This window comes from Aplidium turbinatum, chromosome 12 (assembly GCF_918807975.1).
Source record: "Aplidium turbinatum chromosome 12, kaAplTurb1.1, whole genome shotgun sequence".
NCBI classification, from domain to species: Eukaryota; Metazoa; Chordata; class Ascidiacea; order Aplousobranchia; family Polyclinidae; genus Aplidium; species Aplidium turbinatum.
Genome location: NC_137483.1, coordinates 25,592,052 through 25,614,833, shown reverse-complemented (window position 1 = coordinate 25,614,833; position 22,782 = coordinate 25,592,052). Strand labels below are relative to the sequence as shown.

Genomic DNA, 22,782 nt, shown 5'->3' with positions numbered 1-22,782 from the left:
AAAATATAAACTTTTTACAAAATAGGCCCCAAAAACTGGACCTGTGGGTAAACGTCGAGGAAGTTTTTCAAACATTGAAATTATGATCAGTAGTTATTAACACAAAAACAAAAAGTGAAACTTGCTTAGATTAGAATTTAAATATCATGGGGCGCCTGTAATACCCCAGCCCCCATTTTGGACCCCATCTTGGATTTCGTACGTCAAAATGTTAACAAAATGCCACCTAATTTTTTTTAAAGATTATCATATATTTTTTCAAAACCAAGTGAGTTTATGCTTTTTGCAAAAAAAACACGAAATTACGAATAAGCCCACATTACACCCTGGCTTGTGAGTTTGAAAGCATGACGTCGGTTCAATGATAGATGACGTTACTCGGACAACTACTGATAAAGCACAAACAATCGAAACGTAAACTTACCGAGAGAAGTAAGTTATCAAGGATGTCGGACATAGCCAGCTGAAGCTGCCTGTACTTGTGGCCGAACATTGACCCAGACACGTCTAAGACAAAGATAACGCGCTTTGGCATAGCGTCCACATCAGGAGATGCAAAATGCGCAAAGTTTCTAAAAATATTGTGAACTTGAAAATCTCAATGTAGATTTGAAATTTTTCTGAAATTGATGTTGTAATAAATATTTGAGTTGTAAAGCTGGCAGAAATAAAGCGTCAAGGGTTAACTCCGATTCTAAAAATCAAATTAAAGCCACGTACATAAAGAATAAAAAATAGGACGTGGCAAAGGAGAATAGCTGAAACAAATTTCCGTAGTCTAAGGACGCCGATCATTCATTAGCTGTTCTGTCACTACTCAACACGATTTTGCGATATAAACTGTGAAAACTGATTTGGAGAATTTGTAGGGTGCTGAATTCAAACCAGGACCCAGATTTCTACCATGTCAGGTTTTTGAAATACAATAACAAAAATTGTTAGTTTGCCAAAAGTGGAAGATTAGACGTTGCGTTTATAATGCACATTGTGCTATATTCAGTAATCCGCGCCATGGGATGCATAGCTGAAATGCACCCACCACCTACCAAAAATTATACAAATAAAATACACCCACCAATTGTAATTTTTATATCAATTTGTTTTTTATGTCAAATTTTTAACAAAAAAGTTACGGCAAGTTAATAGGGGCTGAAAGTGCAATTATTAAAAGTAACTACGGACAGTGGCCAGTGTTAACACTGTAAAAATGTCTTTTTATACATTATTTTTGAAGAAATAAAAAAGAGTCAAAAGTCGTGTAAAGTTCTCTTTGTGTGGAGCTACATGTACTTGAGAGGTTACTATTGTTTTTTTATTCACTCATTTTTGAGAATGAAGTTGACATCATTATCGACTTTCGATTACATCAGAGTTTCGATCGTTTTTTATCTTTTAATAACTAAGTAAGGATTTGCTGTTTTGCTATGTGCAAACTTAACTAATTTTAAGGACAATTTTTTTTCTAAGATCTTTCTCTTCGGCGGAAATGTGTTAATCGCATCCATTGAGGCGGATATCTGAACTTTCTAATCCTTTTATTGCCATGATGACTTTCTTACATTTTGCTTTATCGCTCATTAGCGCAAATTAAAACTTAATTATTTTGCCTACATCGAGGTTAAAAAATAGATCAATTTTCGTTCTGATGATAACAGTAATTACCTGTAATCAAGAAATTTCCTGTGACGGAATTTAAGTAAAAAATGTCTAGCTGGCATCGAAATTTCTTAATTTTATGCCTACATTAACCATAGCTGGGCTGCATGAAGCAAAATTATAGGCTAACAGCGACCCACGCAAACCATCCGCTTGAATAACTGGTCTATTTTTCACTGGTGGCTAATCTATTGTTAGTAGATTGCAGTTTTCACGTAGCATATTTTGGGTACATTCGCTTTAATTTAGTGACAAACTTGGCTTTTTAATGAGATTTGGTTTGGGTGAGTTAGCTATTGCTTTCATGTTAAAAAGTTTTTAACACACAAGGTCATTTTATTTAGTCGAAAAAATCTTTGTCTTCCATCTCGAAATCTTAGCAAGTTGGTTTTGTTGTGCGCTTGAAATATTATGACATGCAGAAGAATATTACAACGCAGAAAGAGTCATGAAGTGAAAGTTGAGGGAGCTTGCATATAAAGTGCTTGGTCAAGATATATGAAGTATAGTATCGTGGAGTGTTTTAAGCTGAATTCGGTGTATTTCAAAATTATGTTTCATTTTCGTTACAAAATTCCTTTGCATTGATTTTCTTTATCCTTTGGCCAATTTGCTTCAAACACCTCTTCATAGTTTATAGCGATTTCATCATGCTTCAGCAAAAGCAATCAAGTTTTGCTTTCAATACACCTTATTTATTGTAAAATTGTAGATCAGTGTGATCCAAATTAGCTTTGTTCGTGGTTATTTGTTGATCTTTTTGCGAGTCAATGACGACGCTGGTTCAAAATACTGACATTAAATTTGTAATTGTTAAAAACATTACTTTATAATGTTGGCTAACAATATGACAAGATGAACAAGTATGACAGTATGACAAGCGACATTTATAAGATGAACGTACAATGCAAAACTTAAGGTCCGAAAAAGTAAAGTTGGATAGTGGGTGTGGAGAGCTTGCTCCTCAGAAATTTTTGACAAATATCTTGTTTTGGTCACATTTTGGGCACTTTTGGCACACTAATGCTATTTTTTATCAAAAGACACACTTTGTATGTAGACATAGCTTCATAGGTCGTTTTGTAAGTAATAAATTCATCAAATTAAAATTGGATTTGATGAAACGTTTAGTTTAAAATTTAGGTTGGCCTATTATTTCAATTTTTTTTTTATTTATGACCACAGAAGGATTTCAATAATAACTTATTTCTTGAAAATTTGTATAGCCTAGTGTGGCGTAGCCTTTCAGAAGGCTGGAACTGCGAAAATCTATATGAGGTGCTTTCACCTTCGTTATGGATCGCTGCAGCTTCACCCACTATATTTTGACGGCACATTTTACTTCATAGCCTTTCTCCATTAACATTGAAATTCATCAATTTAATTTTTAATCAATAACTAAGCCATTTACGTGAGCAGAGTGTAGTGTACCGAGCTTTGGAATATTACATTGTTTTGTTAGTTTTTTGTGAGACACAAAACAATTCTTACTCCCTTTATCCACTTTCTAAAACTATGCATACCCAATAAGGTTGCTGTTAGATTAATGAAATGTGCGTTTGGGTGGGCAAAGCGAGCAAACATTTCTAACAAAAATGAAAAAAACATATTAAATTTTACATGTAAAATCTCAAGTCTAAAAACCTTGCACGAACAAAATATGCGTGGGCCCCCAGTCGGCGGTTTGGGAAGCATCTAATACGGCCTTGCATGATTTAAGCTACTGATTATCGAGATTCTATAGCAGCTTTTTTAAACAGTCAAAAACATTAAACTGAGTAAAGTTAGTGTTAACTCGGCTGTGATTGCACCAGTTTATCATGGTATTTGCTGGAATAAAGAGAATATGTGATGTAACGTGTTTTTATTATGCATTGCACCAAGGGTCTGACACACGTGCCCGCGAGGACGTTTCGGTGAGGCCAACGATGCGTTTCTGAATTTTTGAATAATGAACAATTACACAGTACATACTTTTTCAATAGATTGAATGTGATCAGTTTATTTTTACTGTTACATTGCGATGTAGCGTTCTTGGTGCGTTCCTACTGCCTCTTTTATCGTGTTCTTCTGTATTATTTTGTTTATTGAATTTTTAGTGTTTATTTCGGCTTTTGGGTTAATTTTCTAATATTCATTTGGCCTTTACACACCTAAGGTCGGCGTTGCCGAATTTCCCAGCCCTTTCGAGCCAGGATCTCAAGCAAAAAGGCTCCGGCTGATCCGACCAGTGTAGCACGCGTGCGGCCCCGAACATCTAAGGGCATCACAGACCTGTTATTGCTCAATCTCGTGCGCTGAACGCCGCCTGTCCCTCTAAGAACGCCGGCGGACGCTCCTTCGTGGCGGCGCCCGAAGGCGTCGCCGGTCAGCGAGCGGCCGGGTATTTAGCAGGTCAGAGTCTCGTTCGTTATCGGAATTAACCAGACAAATCGATCCACCAACTAAGAACTGCCATGCCCCACCATACACGAAATCGAGAAAGAGCTCTCGATCTGTCAATCCTCCCCGTGTCCGGGCCGGGTTTCCCCGTGTTGGCTGTGTGGCTGTGCCTTGAAGTTGTAGGTGATTTTTAAAATCGAAAGTGAAATAATGCTGTAAGTTGCAGACAATACTGAAGAAGCCACATTTGTGTCGCGAAAGTTTCATAAATAAATTGATTTTTCTCATATAGTGTGATACTATCTACTTTGTTTTAAATGTTTTATCACACTGCGCATTTTAATCGGATCATCAGTTAAATCATAAAAAGATTTGATGAAAAGTTCAATAACGAAGTTTGTTTTGGAATCTCTACCAAACTTTATCAGTTTGATGTAATAATTTAAGTTTGTGTGCATATAAGCATAATAGCCAACAATGTCGCTAAGTCTGCAATGAATAACTACGAGCGTTATACTTACAATCCGGAAACAAGTAGTTCTCCTCGTGCCTTGTCGTCTACCAAGAGTTGGTATTCCACAATAAACTTTCCGTTTAAGCCCAAAGGTGAGAATTGAGTTTGCTGTTCTGTGCTAGGGCTGTAAGACACTTGAGCCGTATTTCTGTTGGAGAGGTAAACATGTAAGAAGACATAAAATTCACATCAAAGGTACAATCGACAAAAGGTTCTGTCAAGAATATCTATCACGAGTGAGTTGTTTACCAAGGTAAAGTGACTATACGCAATTATGCATTACACATACTACGCAGTTATGCATTGCACATGCTACGCAATTATGCATTGCACATACTACGCAATTATGCATTACACATACTACGCAGTTATGCATTGCACATACTACGCAATTATGCATTGCACATACTACGCAATTATGCATTGCACATACTACGCAATTATGCATTGCACATACTACGCAAAGTTTTTGCACATGATGCATATACGAATATACTTTAGCCCAGGGCTTCCCAAACTTTTTTGCTCGCGGACCTTTTTAATTGATTGATTGATTGATTTTATTTCGTTGTAGGTAAATATAATACAATAAATACAGCAATAAAAAAGGAATTTCCAGCAACGGGAATCTGCGAAGAGACCATGGGTCTTCGAGTCAAGCAGATACCCCAGATTCTAATAGAAGTTCTAAAATTGCGATAAGAATAATTCAATAACGAAAATTGAGACAAGGTGTTAGAAGATGGTCACAGAGAAATATATTTAGTAGTCTATCGATAGCATAAAGGTAATACAAAATTAATCGTGCTAATATTTGGCGATGAGTGAATATTTGTGTTGTTTTTTAAAAGAATAAAATGACAATTTACGCAAGCTCGTTGGTAAGGAGTTCCAGACTTTCACTCCGGCATGTTTAATGCTGCGCTGGAGTCGGGATGATTAATCTTCTAAAATGTTTCGCGGCCCCTTACCATTAAAACGACAAACAGTGCGAAATACACATATTTGTGATATTTATTGAAAAGCTTAAATCTAACGAAAATCAAAAACAATTTACCGTTCTCAGTTCAGTTTGTTTTTATTTATTTTTGACCATAACAACGAAGCTTGTGGGCAGCCATGGCCCCCTGGAGATGCAGCCTGATTTGTCACATTTTGCAGATTTTGATTACAGCTACTGCTAGTGGTTGACTGACATTTTTTGAGATGTTTTTACTTTTTGCGGTTTCCTAATGATAAAAAACTTTTTTGTTGCCTTAGGGAAGCAGTAGCAAATGAGAAAAAGTAAGTTGATAAACGTAAAATCAGACTGTTATAGAAAATTAACAGTCTGACTAAAATCTACAAAATCAAATTTTCTTTGTTTTTCAACATGTGAGGATGTTAAAACCTTTTGTGTCATCTGGGGAAAAGAATAAAGAAAGCGTAAAAACCTAATTTTTAGAAAAATTTATTTAAACGTTTGCCCAAAGTTAGAAAAACCTGGAAATTTCTGCAAAATGTGACAAATCAGGCCGTATCTTTAGGTGGCCATGGGGCAGCCTACTGGAAACAAAACAAAAAAGCAAACACATTTATTCAGTGTGATGGGTGTGACTGCTTTCTGCCACAAAGCAAGTCCAGTCGTGGCTCAATGTAGTTAAAGCTGGTCTCAAGACGGTTTCAATGTTGCTTAGGTTGGAACGGTAGGCGAAGTCAGTGGCGTAGCAACGCAATATACCGCCCTTGGATTTTTGCACGAAATGCCCTCTCCCCTCCCCCTTAACACCGACGTAAAAGCTGATTAAAATTCCACACAGTAGAAGAATTAAAGCAGTGTTTGTTTAATTTTATTTGAAAGTTAAAAATTCAATACGTCTAGCTTTCATTGAAGCAAATTCATAAACTATACGATCAAAAGATGATGTCTCGACTAAATCACTTTCAATGGACAGTATTCTTTGTTAGTTCTTCTTCTCTAGCTTCCTTTCTAAATAAAGCCCCACTTTCTTTTACTCTCTTCATAGGCAAAAATTAACTTAAAAAGTTTGCAACTTAAACCTTTTTCTGGAATCTGTAACACCATACTTAAAAGACAATAACCATAATTTTAAGTTTGCTGAGTTAAGCTGTGTGATCTATTTCAGATCTAAAACTTTAAATATTTCACAAACCTAACCCATCTTCACACATGAAGATGGAGGACTCCGGTTTATCTACCACAGACAGATGATGAATGTTGCAGTTGATTCGATGACCTCACGGAAGTGAAACAAACTGAAATCTAAACTTAACTACCAAAAATAAATTGGCTGAACAATGCTATAGCTTACAAGTTACAACCGACATTCTATTATGGCTTCAACAGCATGAGCGATGGGCGAAGTAAGAATATTTCAGATAAATCATTTTGAAATTTTGGTTTCCAAATGTTCAATTTTTTGATGAACGCATCAATTTTAAATTTTAATGCAAAATATTGATGTTTTCTCCTAGGAGGGACAAATTAAATTCGTTTAGTTTTTCAAGCAATCTGGCATTTGACATAATTTCAAAAGCTAGATGTTATTGCGAAAATGGTGGACTAATACTGAATTTTATTCTGTTGGAAAAATTACGATTTCGGTTTTTAACGTTAATTGGCTAGCCATTTTAAAGCCACCTCACTTCACGATGCAGTAAAAGAGTTTTTAACTCCGATTCCATTTCACCTCATAAATGTTCAAAAATACGGGCAGCCTATTGAGTGCGCTACTCTTAATAAAGTTAATAACAGTCACAGCATCTTGCACAAAAGTGTTAATATGCAGTACCTTGTGCAAATTGGTATACTTTTTGCGACTCCTTGGGGGGTAGCGGTTCGGAAAGCCCTGCTTTAGACGACATCATTTTAATCATAAAAAAAAAGAACTAGAACCAGACAAACCATTTGTGATTGCAAATAATTTTTCAATCTTTTTTTTAAAGAAATATAAAATGCAAATTAATGAAATAATGAGCAAAATTTGTGCGTAAATTGAAAGTCCAGTATATTATCACTGAAAATGGCATTCCTGAGCCAAACCTACTTCTAGTTTCGATGAAACATCTGGTAGTTACAAAGCAACTGCAAACCGCTTAGTTTGCTAGCAATTCAAGAGAGCAAGTATCAGCACAATTCATTAAAGACAAGACTACTTGACTCAACTGTGAATATTAGCTACGTTTGTTTTGAGAAACCACAATTTGAGTTGTCAATTCCAGTAGTGGATGCATAATTTAGCAAAATTTAGTATAACAACAAAACCAGAGATCTGACTTAAATTTTTAAAATATATCATCGGAAAGTAATTTAACACACACACTTTAATAGATTGATAAGCGAGTTATTTGCCATAGGTACCTGAAATTTTGAACTGCTTGCGACGTGCAAAGGTTATGCAATTTTAATGTTGAAAAAATATTTAGATTTGGAATTACAAGAATGTTTTTTATGAGGTGGCACCTATACCAGGAAGTTATAGTAGATCATTCATTTCATAAATGCTGTTTCCTGCTATGCTAATTGCTATGTGTAAGGAACACTGTGTACATTTCTTAAAATTTCTTATTTGGTTTTTATTTTATCTGTAGTGTAATATACATAAAAATCGAAAATCGAAACGTGCAACTTCAATGAAACCAGCTGCAATACTGGAGGATGCTCGGTACTTTGTTTATCAAGACCCGTCTTGCAGGGTGCCTGCAAGTCAGGCTCTGTCCTCTTCCGCGGAAATAAATATTGCCGTTGGGGACTTTTACCTGTGCCTGTTAGCCCCAGTAGTTGCTAGGAATGAGCTCAGCTTTCAGTCTGGGCTCATTTCTAAACTACATTGAGGCATCTCCGTGGGAGTTGGCGTTGCGATGCACATGACAAAATAATACACAATATGTTGAGGTATGTTTTGTACACGCAGTGCCCGCCAGTCCTTTGATCGAATGAGTGGGTGCAAAAACATGTGGTCTAGGCCAGTGGTTCCGAACCTTTTGACACCTGGGACAGGCAAAAATATAAAAAAATGTTCGAGCACCAGTAACAAAAGATCATAGCAAGTAGAACAGATATTTGTAACCTTTTTGTTACCCAAATTTGTCGTTCCCCAACATAGCGCGATCTTTCTATTTAGGACGAAGCTTTTTAGGAGAACACGGCAATCAAATCAACTCAAACAACAAAATGTTTATCCATTTACCTACAAAATCAATGTTAGTGGGAAATTTGTTGCTGTTACGCTGCCAATAGGCATCAAAGAAGTTTCTGAAATGCGTAGCCCTGTTTCGGCATCCAGCCGACTTCTTGGCTTTGTTTTAATTAAAGTTAAAGATGAAAAAAATTCTCGCATAAGTAGCTGGTTGAAATAATCACCATCAATTTGATGTTGAAAGAGTTATACACGACACGAATCTTCTCCTTTCGTATTGTTGCTATATATCAGGGTACCCGTCGGTTAGCCACTGCCTGGTAGGCTATTGTCAAAGGAGATTAAACCTTCCATACCATTAGATGGAATGTACAGCGGGCAATCATTAATTATGTGGCTGCTGTCTGCACTTTACCACACTCACAGGCAGCACTCTCTGCCAAGCCCCAACGCAACATGGCTGCATCATAGTGTCCCATACCAGCAGTGGCCGAGTGGTTAGCGCGTTGGGCTCGCAGTCGAGAGCCTGCATGTTCGACTCCAACTACCCGCACTTGCTGTTGTTTCTCTGGGCAAGAAACTTTACGAAAATTGCCTCTACCCAGTGATCGATTTCGAGTAATGGGTAGTACTAAATTTAAGTCATAAGTAGAGTAGACAACAGGAAACAGACATTGCCGTCGGCTGCAGCGTGGGTCAGGTGTACGTCGGAAGGCGTACACCGATGCATACGCTCAAGTCCGCTTTCCGCAATGCAGGATAAAGATATGAAAAACAAACAAACAATAAACGATTACGCTTTGATGAGGTAAATCTAAAGAGGCCATGATCCAATTGGATTTTAGACGGAGATCCGAGCACTTAACGATATGGAGATGTAGCCTACTGCTTAACCACTGTTCACATCACGCCTCATGACACCACTGTTTACTAGGGCGTCCATCAAAAGGTCGTGTGCAGTGCGTACAAATGACTTTCTTGACATTAATCGCTGCTTTGGAGGTTTTCCCAGTGTGGTTGCATGGAACAGGTGGCCGGGATTTAGGACTTTCTTTAGGGAAGGAACAGCACGCTGGCGCCGCAGTGTAACTGGCTCAATATCTGCAAGAACAGGCAGTCAGTTGGAGTTGGTCGGAGGCAACCAGTGACAGTTCGCAGGCAGTTGTTGATTGGCACATCGACAAGGTCAGTATGTGCGCTTCTGCACCAAGTAGCAGCATCAACAAACTCGAATATTTGCTTCCAAGGCATATTCAATATTATAACAATAAGTTTTTTTTTGTATTTGACCTGCAAACTAGAATTACAATATAATGCAATCAGACTTTCTTTTTCATGAAGATTAAGTTTGCATATGTTGACATCTTTACCGAATGGATTGATGATCCAAAAGTTTTCGCGGAAGGATCTTCATGTCCACAAAATTATGGTTAAAATTGTTAGTCTAGTGATTCGTCTTTCAAGTGTTGACCCACAATGCTCAGTAATTCTTTACTTTTCCCCCAATCGCAACTTTCTTCAGCATTCTCCGCCATGGTGGTGTATTTTTTCAAACTCCTAGCTTATTTCTAAAATTCGTCTTTATCCCATTTCGAAGCACTGTTTTTCAACCATTTTCTGGATAATCTTCAAAAGCAAGACCTTTGCCTTCTCAAACTCCGGGTTTGGAAGATTTCTATGACAGGCCTTTTGCTTCTTATTTTCGAACCTCAATCTCTCCAATTTCAAATTTTTGTTCCGAACAACCTTGACTTTTTCTCTAATTAGAAACAAAATTGTACATGTATTTCAAAACATTGTATACCGCAACACTGTATCTCAAAACTGTTTGAAAGCTAGAAGCAGGTTATGACAAAACAATTAAAAACGCACAAATTTAGGTCATCAAAAAGTTTACTTTTATTATGAAACAATTTTTCTGTATCAGTGCGCAAGATGAGGGAGTTTGACAGCCGTGAATTGGCCAAGCGTGAAATGAGTTTTACAGTAAGGTGACAACTTGCAATGTTTATGACTCCATATTAAAATTAGCTTGACAAAAAGTAAGATCTTTCGTGGACTGGCAAAAAAATTACTCGGACCGGCGGTTGGGAACCACTGGTTTAGGCAATAAACATCGACATCACAAGCAAGCTCAATGCTAAAATCTAATAAACCAAGGTCAAAGGCTGAAAAGCAGGGCTTCCTAAACCTTTTAACTTTTAAAAAAATTTCCGCGACCCTGCACCGCTAGAATAATAAACAGTGCGAAATATAACCTACATTTGTGATATTTATGGAAAGGTTTAATTCGAATGCAAAGTTAATCCAAGCTAACGATACTCAAAGATTGCTACTTTACAATTTACACGTAGTCTACTGAAAAAAAAAACAAAAAACCAAGCACATTAGTTTTATTTAGTTTTGCTTAGTTCTGTTCATCAACGCTGAAAACGCTGACTCGCACAAATTGTCGTCGGCGGCTTCAGCTCGTGTCCGAGCATTGGTTTTGTCTTCAAATCGGATTTGGCTTTGGATGATGATGTCGTATGTGGCTTTGCAGGCCCAGTCTATGATGGAAAAGACGTGGGAAAAAGTCACAGTGTAGGCTATGGAGGGTGGGAAACGTGGTATTTTTAGCTTTTCTCTAATGTTTCGTTTTCTCCTGAGCCTATTGTGCCCTGTTGTCTTCAAAAATTTCCCTGCCTTCCCTCGTTCTCTTCCTCCAGATTGGCCTATCACTGGCAAATTGTTCCCACGATTCTAGATCAATGTTTTCTTAGTTAAGGAAGACTATAGCTGATCCTTGTAATTGCGTCATTGAATGCCCAGCATTTGGTTCGGTTTCGTCTGCTGAAAATTTTCAAGACAAATTCTGTACGTCAAAACAAACGGCCGGAGTGCGGTTAGGCCTACTGCTGAATCAGGTAATGGTAGATATTTCGCTCTGACGTTAAGCCAAACAATGTAAATATTTTTTGCACAAACTTTTAAATTTTTACAAAATTTGAACTTCAAGTAAGAAGATAGATCAGTGAGTTCTTCCTGAGAGCAGACTTAGACAACTATAGATAATTCTATTTGTCTAATTCGATGAATTAGAGCAAAATATTAGTAATTCTAATTCCAATCTAATTTGATAAAAACTTGTTTACTCTAATTCTAGTTCTAATCTAATCTCCAGTTTTGCTAAAAATTCTATTTTTTCCAACAGTGTTTTTCAGCAAATGCAAAGAAACCTCATGCAAGGAAAATGCAATAAAACGATCAAGATCAAAGTGTCATTCCATCGCTTGATGAGTTAATCGAGTTTTTAAGGACTTCGCTGTAGCGAAGTCATTAAAAACTCGATTAACTCATCAATTCACCTACAATCTTACATCACAATGTCTATTATTAAGTAAGTGGTTTTGGTGCAGTGATGGAGAAATGACGCTTTGATCTAGAGTTGCCTATGAGTTGCCATATTAGCGTATTTATCCACATAGAAAAAGATATCTGATGACTGCGTCAAACTAATTCTAGTCTAGTTTAAATTCCATTCTAGTTTTGAGAAAACTTAGCTAGCTCTAATTTTAAGTCTAGTCTAATTTGTAAAAACTAGAATAGCTGTAATTCTAATTCTAATCTAATTCAAAAGAAGTTAAAAAAATTATAGTTGTCCAAGTCTGCCTGACCGAAGTGCTCGGTAGCCTACTTTGTTTTTACTTCGATAGGTTTTGGCTTTAATATAATATGTTATTGTTCAATTCTGGCAGAAAATACTTCTGAAACTGTTTCAACAGATTTGACACATGGTTAATAGCCAGAAGCTTAAAACGTTTGATTTCGCATCGATGTTAACCAAAAACTATTCAGTAAATAAAAAACATTCAATCAATCAGTTTCAACCTCTTGTTTCCAGATGTTTAAATTTTTGATGAACGCTTCACTTTTAGACTTCAAGGTAAAACCATTGATGTTTTCTCTATAGAAGGATAAGGTAACTTCGTTCAGTTTTTGAAGCAAATTTGAAAGAGCATAATTTCAAGAACCAGATGTCATTGCGAAAATGGTGCACCAAGTTTGAATTTTTTTTCTTTAGAAAAATCACGACTTCAAGTTTTAACACTAATAACCTTTTTAAGCTTCAACACAAATTTGCTAAAATAAAGGTAGCCTACTGAGTGCGCGACTCTCAATAAAGTTAATAACTTAAACAGAAGTTTTAATATGCAGCTTTGGGGTCGCGACCCCCATTTTGGGAAGCCCTGCTGTAGAGAACAATACGTAAGTGTAAATGGTAATAGCCTACTAAACAACTGAACTTTAAATTAGTGCCCCAAGTAAGATGGAAATTATTCTGACAAATTTGTGCTGAGATCTGGAGATAGATTGAAAAATCAGATATTGGCAATCAATATGAAGACTGGCTAAATGACGCGTTGCTGAAGCTTTGTAGGTGTGGTAGTGTATTGTCTGAGGGTAGCGGTTACAGTTCGATGTGACTAAAATATACTACAAGCAATAAGCAGTAAAATTGACGCTCACCTTTGTCTAGTGACTGCGACCCCCGCAACAGCGATTGGATCAGGAATGCTCGATTGGTCCGTGTCAAAGCCAAGAGCGTTAACATTTATTATTTCTTCGCTTTCACAAATCGATACATCAATAGAAAATTGTTGAACAGGTTGGAGGGTGACCACCGATACTCCATATGTGAAGCTACGAACAAAAATACTCAGGTAGTCTTAAAAGAGCTGTTGTTGTTTCATCTTTAACAAAAGAACATTGACGTCTAGAGGTTGTATCTTTGAGGATTCTTGATGTCAGTGCTCTTTAACGTAATATATGATGTCAGATAAATAATCTGACTTAAACAAACATGTAATTAAGTTTTAATTATGTATGATACTAAAACGTTACAATCAAACAATTAAAATCGCAAGAAAATAAAATTATTATGGGGGATTTTAATACAAAAGTTGGATACCAATGAATTGAAGATATATTGAGCCCACTTGTGTTGGCGAAATAAACAACACGGGAACTTGTTGAATGGTACAAAAGCAAGAAATACCTGGTCGGAAAACCACCTACAAAAGATGGTTTAGCGAAGTCTCAGGGATAGAGCAAGGAATCAGATCGATTATATTCTTGCTCAAAAACGGTTTCGTAATGCCATGCTATCATCAAAAAGGATGCCTGGTGTAGACTGCGATAGTGACCATGCGCAGTTGTCTGCTTTATCATCGCTACCTTCTGCCTTCAAGGATGACGGTCTTCACATAAACGCTAACGGTGAGATCTTAAATGGCTAATGAGTCCGTTTCTAGTTTTGAAAATTTGTTTGCATTTCGGACACTAAAGATCTCTTGAGAGAATAGGTTGTGTAGCTGGCGTCTCATTGCCTGCTTTCTTGTCTACAAAGTGGCTATACCCTTTGCGGTTTTCTAACAGTTAGTGATATCACATTTTTGAGGTTGCTCTAAAGATCAATCTAAAAAGCAAGAAAACTAAGCCTCACACAAAACCCATAGCTGATCTACTGCGTAGAAATCCTGAATTAAAAAAACAATTTTGCCGTCTTCGTTGAAAAGCAAATTTGAGCCACTTGATAGCTTAGCAACGATGCTAAAATAGTGAAGCAATTTAAAAATAGCAAATCAGAACTATTGAAAGAGTTTTATCACCAATTAAAATTGAAAAACAAAAGAAATACTACAGATTAAATCCGGAAATCGTGACCTCGTCAGAAAAGAAAAGCAAAGAATAGTCAGCAAAGATACAAAGTGATACAAAGCGCTTTCTTTGTAGCTATCTGCTATGAGTGCCAGGCTGAGCTCAAGAAAAGTAATAAAATGTGTGGTGGAGCTACTGGATCAACACATTTTCCTACCTTAGTGTAAATTTATCAAAGAGCTTTTTTTTTAAATGAACGTGGAAAACCTAACCATTTCTAAACCCACAAAAAGTTCTGCTATTATGGAACAAAAGTCAAAAAGGTTATCAATAAAACAAAACACGGGTGGGCAGTTTGACCAGACAATATCTTGGTCAAAATTATTAAAGCTTTTAATGAATGTGGTTTAGGCTAGCACTCAGATTTTAATCATCTATTCATGATACACCAAAGAAAAAGAGAAAGAAAACTTATCCAAAATGCAATCTTACACTCAACAATGCTACACCAACACACCTTGAGAAGTTTGTATAGCTTGGGGACAAGAGCGACACTGAAATTAAAACGAGAATGCTATAGCAAAGAAAACTCGATCAGTAAAATGAGCCAAGTTTTCAAAAATGAAAACACGACGATCATCATCACATGCCGTCTCCAAGCCGAAGGTCATTTGCTTCCATACGCCAGGTTCCTCCGCTATTCTTTTTACTTGTAATTAGAATTAACTAATTTTGTTTGAATAAAAACCCCCGGCCTGTTAAGGATTTTAGTGAATAGCAACAGTAGCCTATCTGACGTAATACGCTTTTTTGCAACTGATTTTCTACTCTTTAGTCTAACAATCTGTTCTATGAAAGGACAAAGTTCTCACCTTCCGTCGTTACGCTTCAGTAGTTCTTGGTAAGTCAGACGGAAGGTGACCCTCTTGAATGGTTCAAGGTTAACTGAAGTGCGAAATACGGTGGTCGACGAATCACGAGCTGCCACGTGTCCAACAGATAAATCACGTTCCTGTTGGTAAAGGATTCAGCACAGATGCTCAGCAGACGATTACAATTGAAAGAAAGAGGTCAAAATGTGGCGACTTTTGATAACGATTAAAACTATGCTTGAAAATTAAGCGTTGTTTAATTTGCAGTTTTTAATAAATTGTTCTAAAAAAAACACGAAAAAACTCGTGCCACGACAACAAGGCAAAACTTATTCTGACACTATGGAGTGGTTCAAATACGAAAATTAGATGGTATAAATTTGTGGCGGTTGGTATCACAAAATTGTCTTTTGCCTCAAGGTTTCATCGGATTTATTTTCTCGAACTTTTGTATTAATACGTCTGAAATAGCATTTATTAATTACTATTATTATATTTAAGTCAATAATATCGATTCCTTAGGTAATTATAATTCAATGCAAACATACAACTTACTCGGGCAGTTGTAAAAATTCTTTCAGCTCGTTCACGTTCTTCAATTGATCCATCATAAGTGATATTGTCAATCGTCATCGAGAATCCAGTTATAAATGCATCACTAGGCAACAAGATTTGAAACTCAGCTTCTCGGCTGACTGAAACGCTGCAATTAACGACATTGGTGTCAATGAATCAATCAATCATTTTATTTTTCGTCATTAACGCGTCCGGGGCGAAAAAGATACTAACTACAAAAATCGATATAGACCTACCAGCACGTTAACGAACGGGAAAAGGTGGCAAAACCTTGAAAGGTTTAAAACGTGCCTGAATGAAAAATTATGTAGTAGGCTATCAGTAGTTAGCACGGCCACAAAACACAAAAAACAAATAGCAAAAAATAAAACAAAAACAAAGAGAAGCACACATGTATTAATGAATGACAGCCTAATGAAAAGTGTTGTGGATTGAATTTGCCGGTTCCAATATTGATGTGGATGAGCAGTCAAGTGCTTTGAAGGATTTTATCCCGAAATCGGGATTTTTCAACGCTTTGAAGGATAAAAACAGGAAATGAAGATCGGAAGGATTTTTTGATGATTTTTAACAATTTTACAAGGAAATTTTGTCTTAAAAAGAGAATTGTTGTTTTTAGCAATTTTAAAGAAAATTTTATCAATATTTCCTTTCAAAAGTTCTAAAAACGACTGGAATAACGATGATTAGCTGGTTTCCGTCGTCATTCGCCATCCGGAACCCGTTCTCACCATCTATGCTCTCACTCTCTTTCCCATTCTCGCCTTCAGTCGCTTGATTTCTATTCTCACCATTTTGGGAATTGGACGTGAGTGCAGTGAGTGAGTTCGTTCTCAATTCTTTTAGTTGAAATTAGGTAATCCGTTGATTTACAGCTGAACTTGAGTAGCAATAACAAAGTTCACTGAGCTTCGACGTACAGTGGCATGATAAGCTTAGGCTAGTGGTATCCTTCCGATTTAGAAAAGTCAGTTATAGCCTATGCTAACCTATTATGGTGTATCAGTGACGTTCGGTGGCTTAAACCGTTGGGAAAGCAACTTGGAAATATGCTGCAGCAAGGATAGAGATAGCCAGGCTGTGTAGCCTATGTGTATACAATATCGTGTACACAGACTGAGTCAGTATCATAAATAGGCCTAGTATCCTACAGTTTTTTATCAGTCTCAGATGATTGTGAAGACGTTACTGACCAGTGGTGCCGAAGTTAGTTGAGGATTGGGGGGGATAAATCAACATTTTATCAAATTTTAGACGATTTTGAACATTGGGGGGATGCATTGCATAGCCTACGTTTATACACATTTTTAGTGGTACCGCATTAAGTTTATTAAACAATCACCGGACCTCGGTAAATTAGCTGCTAACAGCATAATATACAGATAAGAAATCATGGAGATAAAAGTGCTACCAGTGCTCTTGTGAATGACTGCTGCAAGATTAAGAAACAAGCAAAGAAAAATCAGTAGCCTACATCCAGCGAGATTCGAACGTATCACCTTCCAATGATTAATTAGTTTTTCCAAAAAACAAACAAAAGTTAGACTTTTTTTCTTGTTCTCTCCTTCATTAGAATCACTACACTTAGTGCACTGTAGGTAGGGACTGTACTGTAGGACAAAGCTACTAGTCAGGAGACTAGTCAGGAAAACAATCGAGGCTACAGAAGAACATCTGCAAATTTATGACAAAAGTAATAACTTAAACACATCACAAGAACTTGTTACCACCAAACATATTGCGTCTTACGGTAGTGTGCATTGAAAACTCTACTGTCATTTATGCTGATGTCATTAAGAGTATTTTGGTGAATGTTGCAAACAATGCTAGCATTGTTAATCTACGAAGATTGGAAAACGACCTCTCACAAGCAGCAGAGCTTACCGGACAAACTAAGATCGAGGATCTTAATTTACATAAGTTTATTCACATAAGTTTATTTTTATGTGTCTTTTTCATGAGTTTGTACCAAACAGTTACCTGAAGACTGTGTTGGTACCTATTGTTAAAAATAGCAGATCTGATATCAGTGACACTGGTAACTTTAAACCAATAGCCATTGCTAGTGTCATTTCTAAGTTGTTTGAACATTTCATTTTGTATCACATTGAGCATTTTCTATACACTACTGACAACCAATTTGGCTTTAAATCGAAACACAGTACTGACATGTGTGTACACATGCTTAAGCAGGCTTTTTCCCACTATGTCAGTCATGGTAGCCCTATGTTTGCGGTATTTCTTGATGCTTCCAAAGCATTCGACCGTGTAAATCATTCTGTATTGTTCTGTAAACTAATTGCTAGGAATGTGCCTGCAATATTTGTTCGTCTAATAGCGTTTTGGTATAGCTAGCAATCAATGATTGTGTACTATCAGGCATCGCCCCAGGTAGACTTCGTAGGGAAAAGCATGTACGTAGTCTGGTCCTACAAGCTATGTCAAGGGATGACCAGTGACCACCTCCTCAACCAGATTGTTCTAACCTCGCACTCCCAAAAGCCCCAGCGCTTGAAATCTCGACGCCCGTTCTCCCGACATGCTGCAGCTATGTGCAAATCGAACTTCCACATTTCCGAAGTTTGGAACCGTGAATGGAGAGAAGTTGCGAGACCAACCCAATTCACAGTCCTTCCCAATACCAACACCCCACCTGGAGCAGAACTACCCCGGAAGGAATGGGTAAAGCTCAATCGCCTGCGGACTGGAGTGGGCCGTTTTAGCAGCAACATGTTCCAGTGGGGCCTCGCCGATTCACCATCTTGTGCGTGTGGCTCAGATTTTCAAACTGCACACCACATTATCTATCAATGTCCTGTATACCGACCACAAGATAGACATGTGGACCTAACAACGCTCGATGAATACACAATCCATTGGCTGCTGCGCCTGGATGTAACAACGTGATCTATGGCGGCCTCAAACGCAAGAAGAAGAAGAATGATTGTGAGGTGGGGTTGTGCTTTTTCTTGCTCATTTACTGTATCTAACGGAGTGAGACAAGGAGGTGTACTCAGTCCATACCTCTTCACTGTGTATATGGATGAACTGAGCAGTAATCTAAACAAATTCGAAATAGGTTGCTATGTTGGCAGTTCATGTCTAAATCATTTAATGTTTGCTGATGACCTGTGCTGCTTTGAATGGGTTGCAAACATTGGTTAATGAGTGTTATTCATAATTATGCAGATTTACATGATATTTTATTTAATTCTGATAAAACTGTTGGCATGATGTTTGATACTACTTACCTAAAGCTAAACCTGCAGTCCAAAGTCAAATTGGGAACCTCTTACATCAAATTTGTTTGTGAACACATCAAACTTTTTGTCACTCTGACTCATTCCTTTATGACATCACACTTTCATTTTGTTAATTGTCTTGAGACTTCATAATTTAAAAGTTTGGGGAACTTTTCACGTCTTGAATTTGGCAAAGTTTAAATCGCCCTTGTTGCAAGTGTTAATATCTTAATAAAATTGTACAGTAGGCCTACAGTAGGCTATGCACGTTTTTGTTTTCTTGTAAAACTAAGAAAAAAATTGTAATAGGGCTAAGTAGCCTATGTATTTTTTTAAATATTTAATCGTATTTTTGCCTTTTTTACTTTTTTTCTAAATTTGTGCGGTCACTCTGAGCCGGTTTCCTGTAATTTTGCCTTGCTGAGTAGCATCACTTTTTTTTAAATGCTTTTGATGACTCACAAAGCGAAAGTTCAGGAAACTTGTCGCCTTTTGAATTTCTTTCTTTGTGTTAAAAAGTTTAATCGCCCTTGCACTTGTAAGTGTTAATTGTGATTGTAGGACTATTTTCCCAAAAATCAAAGTTTTTTCTTCTATTTCGCTTCTAGGTTTGGTGGCTGTGCAATTTTAAGATAGTGGTAACACTGTTTTATTGATGTATATTTTAAACTTTTGGGTTTTGCCATCTTTTCCTGTTGTTGGTGTCAAATTCGTATGTTTACTTTGCCGTTTTGTACATGTTTGCGCCAGCAGCAAAAAATAAATTGAATTGAATTGAATTGAAGTTTTTGTCTGATGGCGATGACATTAAGCGCCAAGTTAGAGCTTTATATTGTACAGCGAACATGCTACGTTCACGCTTTTCTAACTGCTCTTCCGCTGTAATGAATGTACTATTTCGCACGTTTTGTTTACCTATGTACTCCAGTCAACTGTGGGCCAGATACTTATCCTCAAGTATGAATAAATTGCATGTGGCTTACAATAATGCATTTCGAACGGTGCATAAATTACCGAGGCGTGTTAGCATTAGTAGGCCTAGTATTCAGATATCCCATCATATTCCTACGTACCATCGTATTCCTAACGTAATTTTGTGTGGAAATGTTGCCAAAATGTGGAAATTATAATTTTTGCAAATTTAACATAAAATACTATCAATAAATAAGAGCATTTCAACTGTTGTCTTCCGAAATCGAACAGATATGGAAAAAACTACTTATAATAGCATGTTTCGCTGTTTTCGGTTTCATTTTGGAATGCGTCCTGACTTTTGACTTTGAATGTAGGGTGACCATGTGATCATACTCATAGTCAAGATGTGTTTCAGATTCTAGCTGCGGTGTTAAGTACATTAGTACTTTGCTTACTTATTTTGGACCTTTTAATAACTGTTAATAACCGGTACTGTTAATAAACTGAGTAGGCTACCGTTAGTTGTTTTAGACCTTATTTTACACTATATAGTAGAGTGGGTCGAAATTTGGACTTTTTCTCCGATTTCATTGCTACAAACTTTTTTTCTTGCGAATAGTCATAAAACGACATTCCTGAAAGTTTGAGCTTGATCGGACATCGTCTTCATTTCTAAAAATCGCGATTTATAAAGGTACCTGAAGCGATTTTTTGGAGGCTTGAAAATGCATTGTTTTTAATAGGAAGTTGTTTTCACGAGATTTGAAAACGTCATAACTTACTTAATTCATATTGTAAAAAGATGATTTACGCGTCAACAGATTCAATATAATTAGGAGAATCCAATTCATAATGTACTGACTCCGGAAAATAATGACGTCATCAATGACGTCATTGAACAGTAATTTGCAAATAGCGATAAAACTGATAATCCTACATCATGCTTCATCTCTAAGTTATTTGATAATGAATTGATGTACTTTCCAAACATAAACATCATGCTGGTACTTGATGACGTCACCTATATTATTAAGATGAAACTGTTAAGATAGCATCAAGAACAGGTGGCAAGATTTTTGTTCGCGTAGAACACTACAGTGTTGTCATGGCCACCTGGAGATGCGGCCTGATTTGTCATATTTTGCAGATTTTGATTACAGCTACTGCTAGTGTTTGACTGACATTTTCTGAGATTGTTTTATTTTTTGCTGTCTCTTAATGATATAAAAGCTTTTTGTTGCCTTGGGGAAGCAATAGCAAATGAGAAAAAGTAAGTTGAAAAACGCTGAATCAGACTGTTATTGAAAAATTAACAGTCTGACTAAAATTTTCGAAATCAAATTTTCTTTGTTTTTCAACATGTGAGAATGTGAACCCCTATTGTGTCATTTGGGGAAAACAGTAAAGGAAGCGTAAAAATATAATTTTTAGAAAAATTTATTTAAACATTCGCCCAAGGTTGGCAAAATCTGGAAATTTCTGCAAAATGTGACAAATCAGGCCATATCTTTAGGTAGCCATGTGTTGTTCAGAAACCTGGAAATCAGTATTTAACTGCTGTCAGTCCAATATCAGGAAGAGCTGAAGATAATACAAATGCTCTCATGGACTGTACCAAAAAATATAATATGGTGCATTGTGTCAAAGTAGTTGGGTGTGATTCCATGAATGTAAACACTGGATTTAAATCAGGTGTGATAACTAGACTGGAACAACGGTCATCCTAGGTCATCGTGTGAGTTGGTTTATATGCATGTTGCACAGTCAGGGCCGGATTTAGCTGATGGGGGGCCCGGGGCACTTTTAGATTGGGGGGGCCCCCATGCAAAAAAAATTTTCGCGCCTACGGCGCGAAAAACCATCTCTACGTCTACAGTAGCATCAGTCCAGTACTGCACAGCATTTTGCAGAAACTTTAAAGGCCAAAAGGAAAAAAAATAACACAAAATCACATTTTAACCACATAGGGGGGCCCTTCAAATGTCGGGGGGCCCGGGGCAACTGCCCCCTCTGCCCCCCCCTAAATCCGGGCCTGTGCACAGTTGCAGCCAATGAGTTACCCCTTCGACACGTCTTCGCTACATTAGATGGACCTACCAGTGGTGACACACCATTTAAAGGGCCAATAGGGAAGCTTCTAAGTAGAGTTTAATTTGAAGAAGTCAACCCTTTATTTGTGCCTGTGAAGATGGGACCAGGAAATCGTTTGCTACCAGAGCACATAGTAAAAGATCTATCGACTGATCAAAGGTATCTGTACGAGATTACCAATGCCATTAGGAATGACTATGTTTCATCTAAACTGATGTACGCAAAGATTGGTCCATCGTGGTGGCTAACTTTCGCTTCACGTTGCTACAAACTATACATCAGTGATCACAAATTGCCAAGTGACATTGCAGAAAACTTGAAAATAATTGTTGCGCATATAGTCATTCAATATGCCCCATGTTGGTTCAATATAAAATGTGAACCATTGTGCAAAGACGGACCAAAGCATATCCTTAAATCATTGCAGTGCTGTTCACTTTTGTCTGATAAAATTCGAGACATTGCGTTGAAATATGTTAAAAAAAATGCCTATTTTGCACACCTGGACAGGCAGTGTGGAACTAATCTTTGAAGAGCAATATTGTTATTTAAAACCAAGCGAATCATAACTAATTGATAACGATCCATTATCTATCACAAACACGCAATATTTTCCAGAAGCCATCATACTGAAATGTAATTTAATAATGTATATCCCAGCCAGCAAGCCCATATGGGCCCCACATGGGGACTCATATGGGCTGATGCATGTGAGCCCCATGTGAGCTGCCCATATGGGGCCCATACACATTGTG

At 37.2% G+C, this 22,782-nt stretch overlaps 1 protein-coding gene across 2 annotated transcripts in view; it reads right to left on the bottom strand.

Moving 5' to 3' along the window:
* The window catches only part of LOC145780720 (inter-alpha-trypsin inhibitor heavy chain H3-like), a 162,032-nt gene that overhangs the window by 35,949 nt on the left and 103,301 nt on the right, over window positions 1-22,782 (bottom strand). For both annotated transcript variants that reach the window (XM_082592341.1, XM_082592342.1), the window contains exons 14-18: window positions 15,759-15,906; window positions 15,204-15,343; window positions 13,201-13,374; window positions 4,560-4,700; window positions 425-572 (exon numbers count right to left, since the gene is read on the bottom strand). In XM_082592341.1, coding sequence (XP_082448467.1) covers window positions 425-572; window positions 4,560-4,700; window positions 13,201-13,374; window positions 15,204-15,343; window positions 15,759-15,906 — 751 coding nt within the window. The remainder of the gene's footprint in view (window positions 1-424; window positions 573-4,559; window positions 4,701-13,200; window positions 13,375-15,203; window positions 15,344-15,758; window positions 15,907-22,782) is intronic.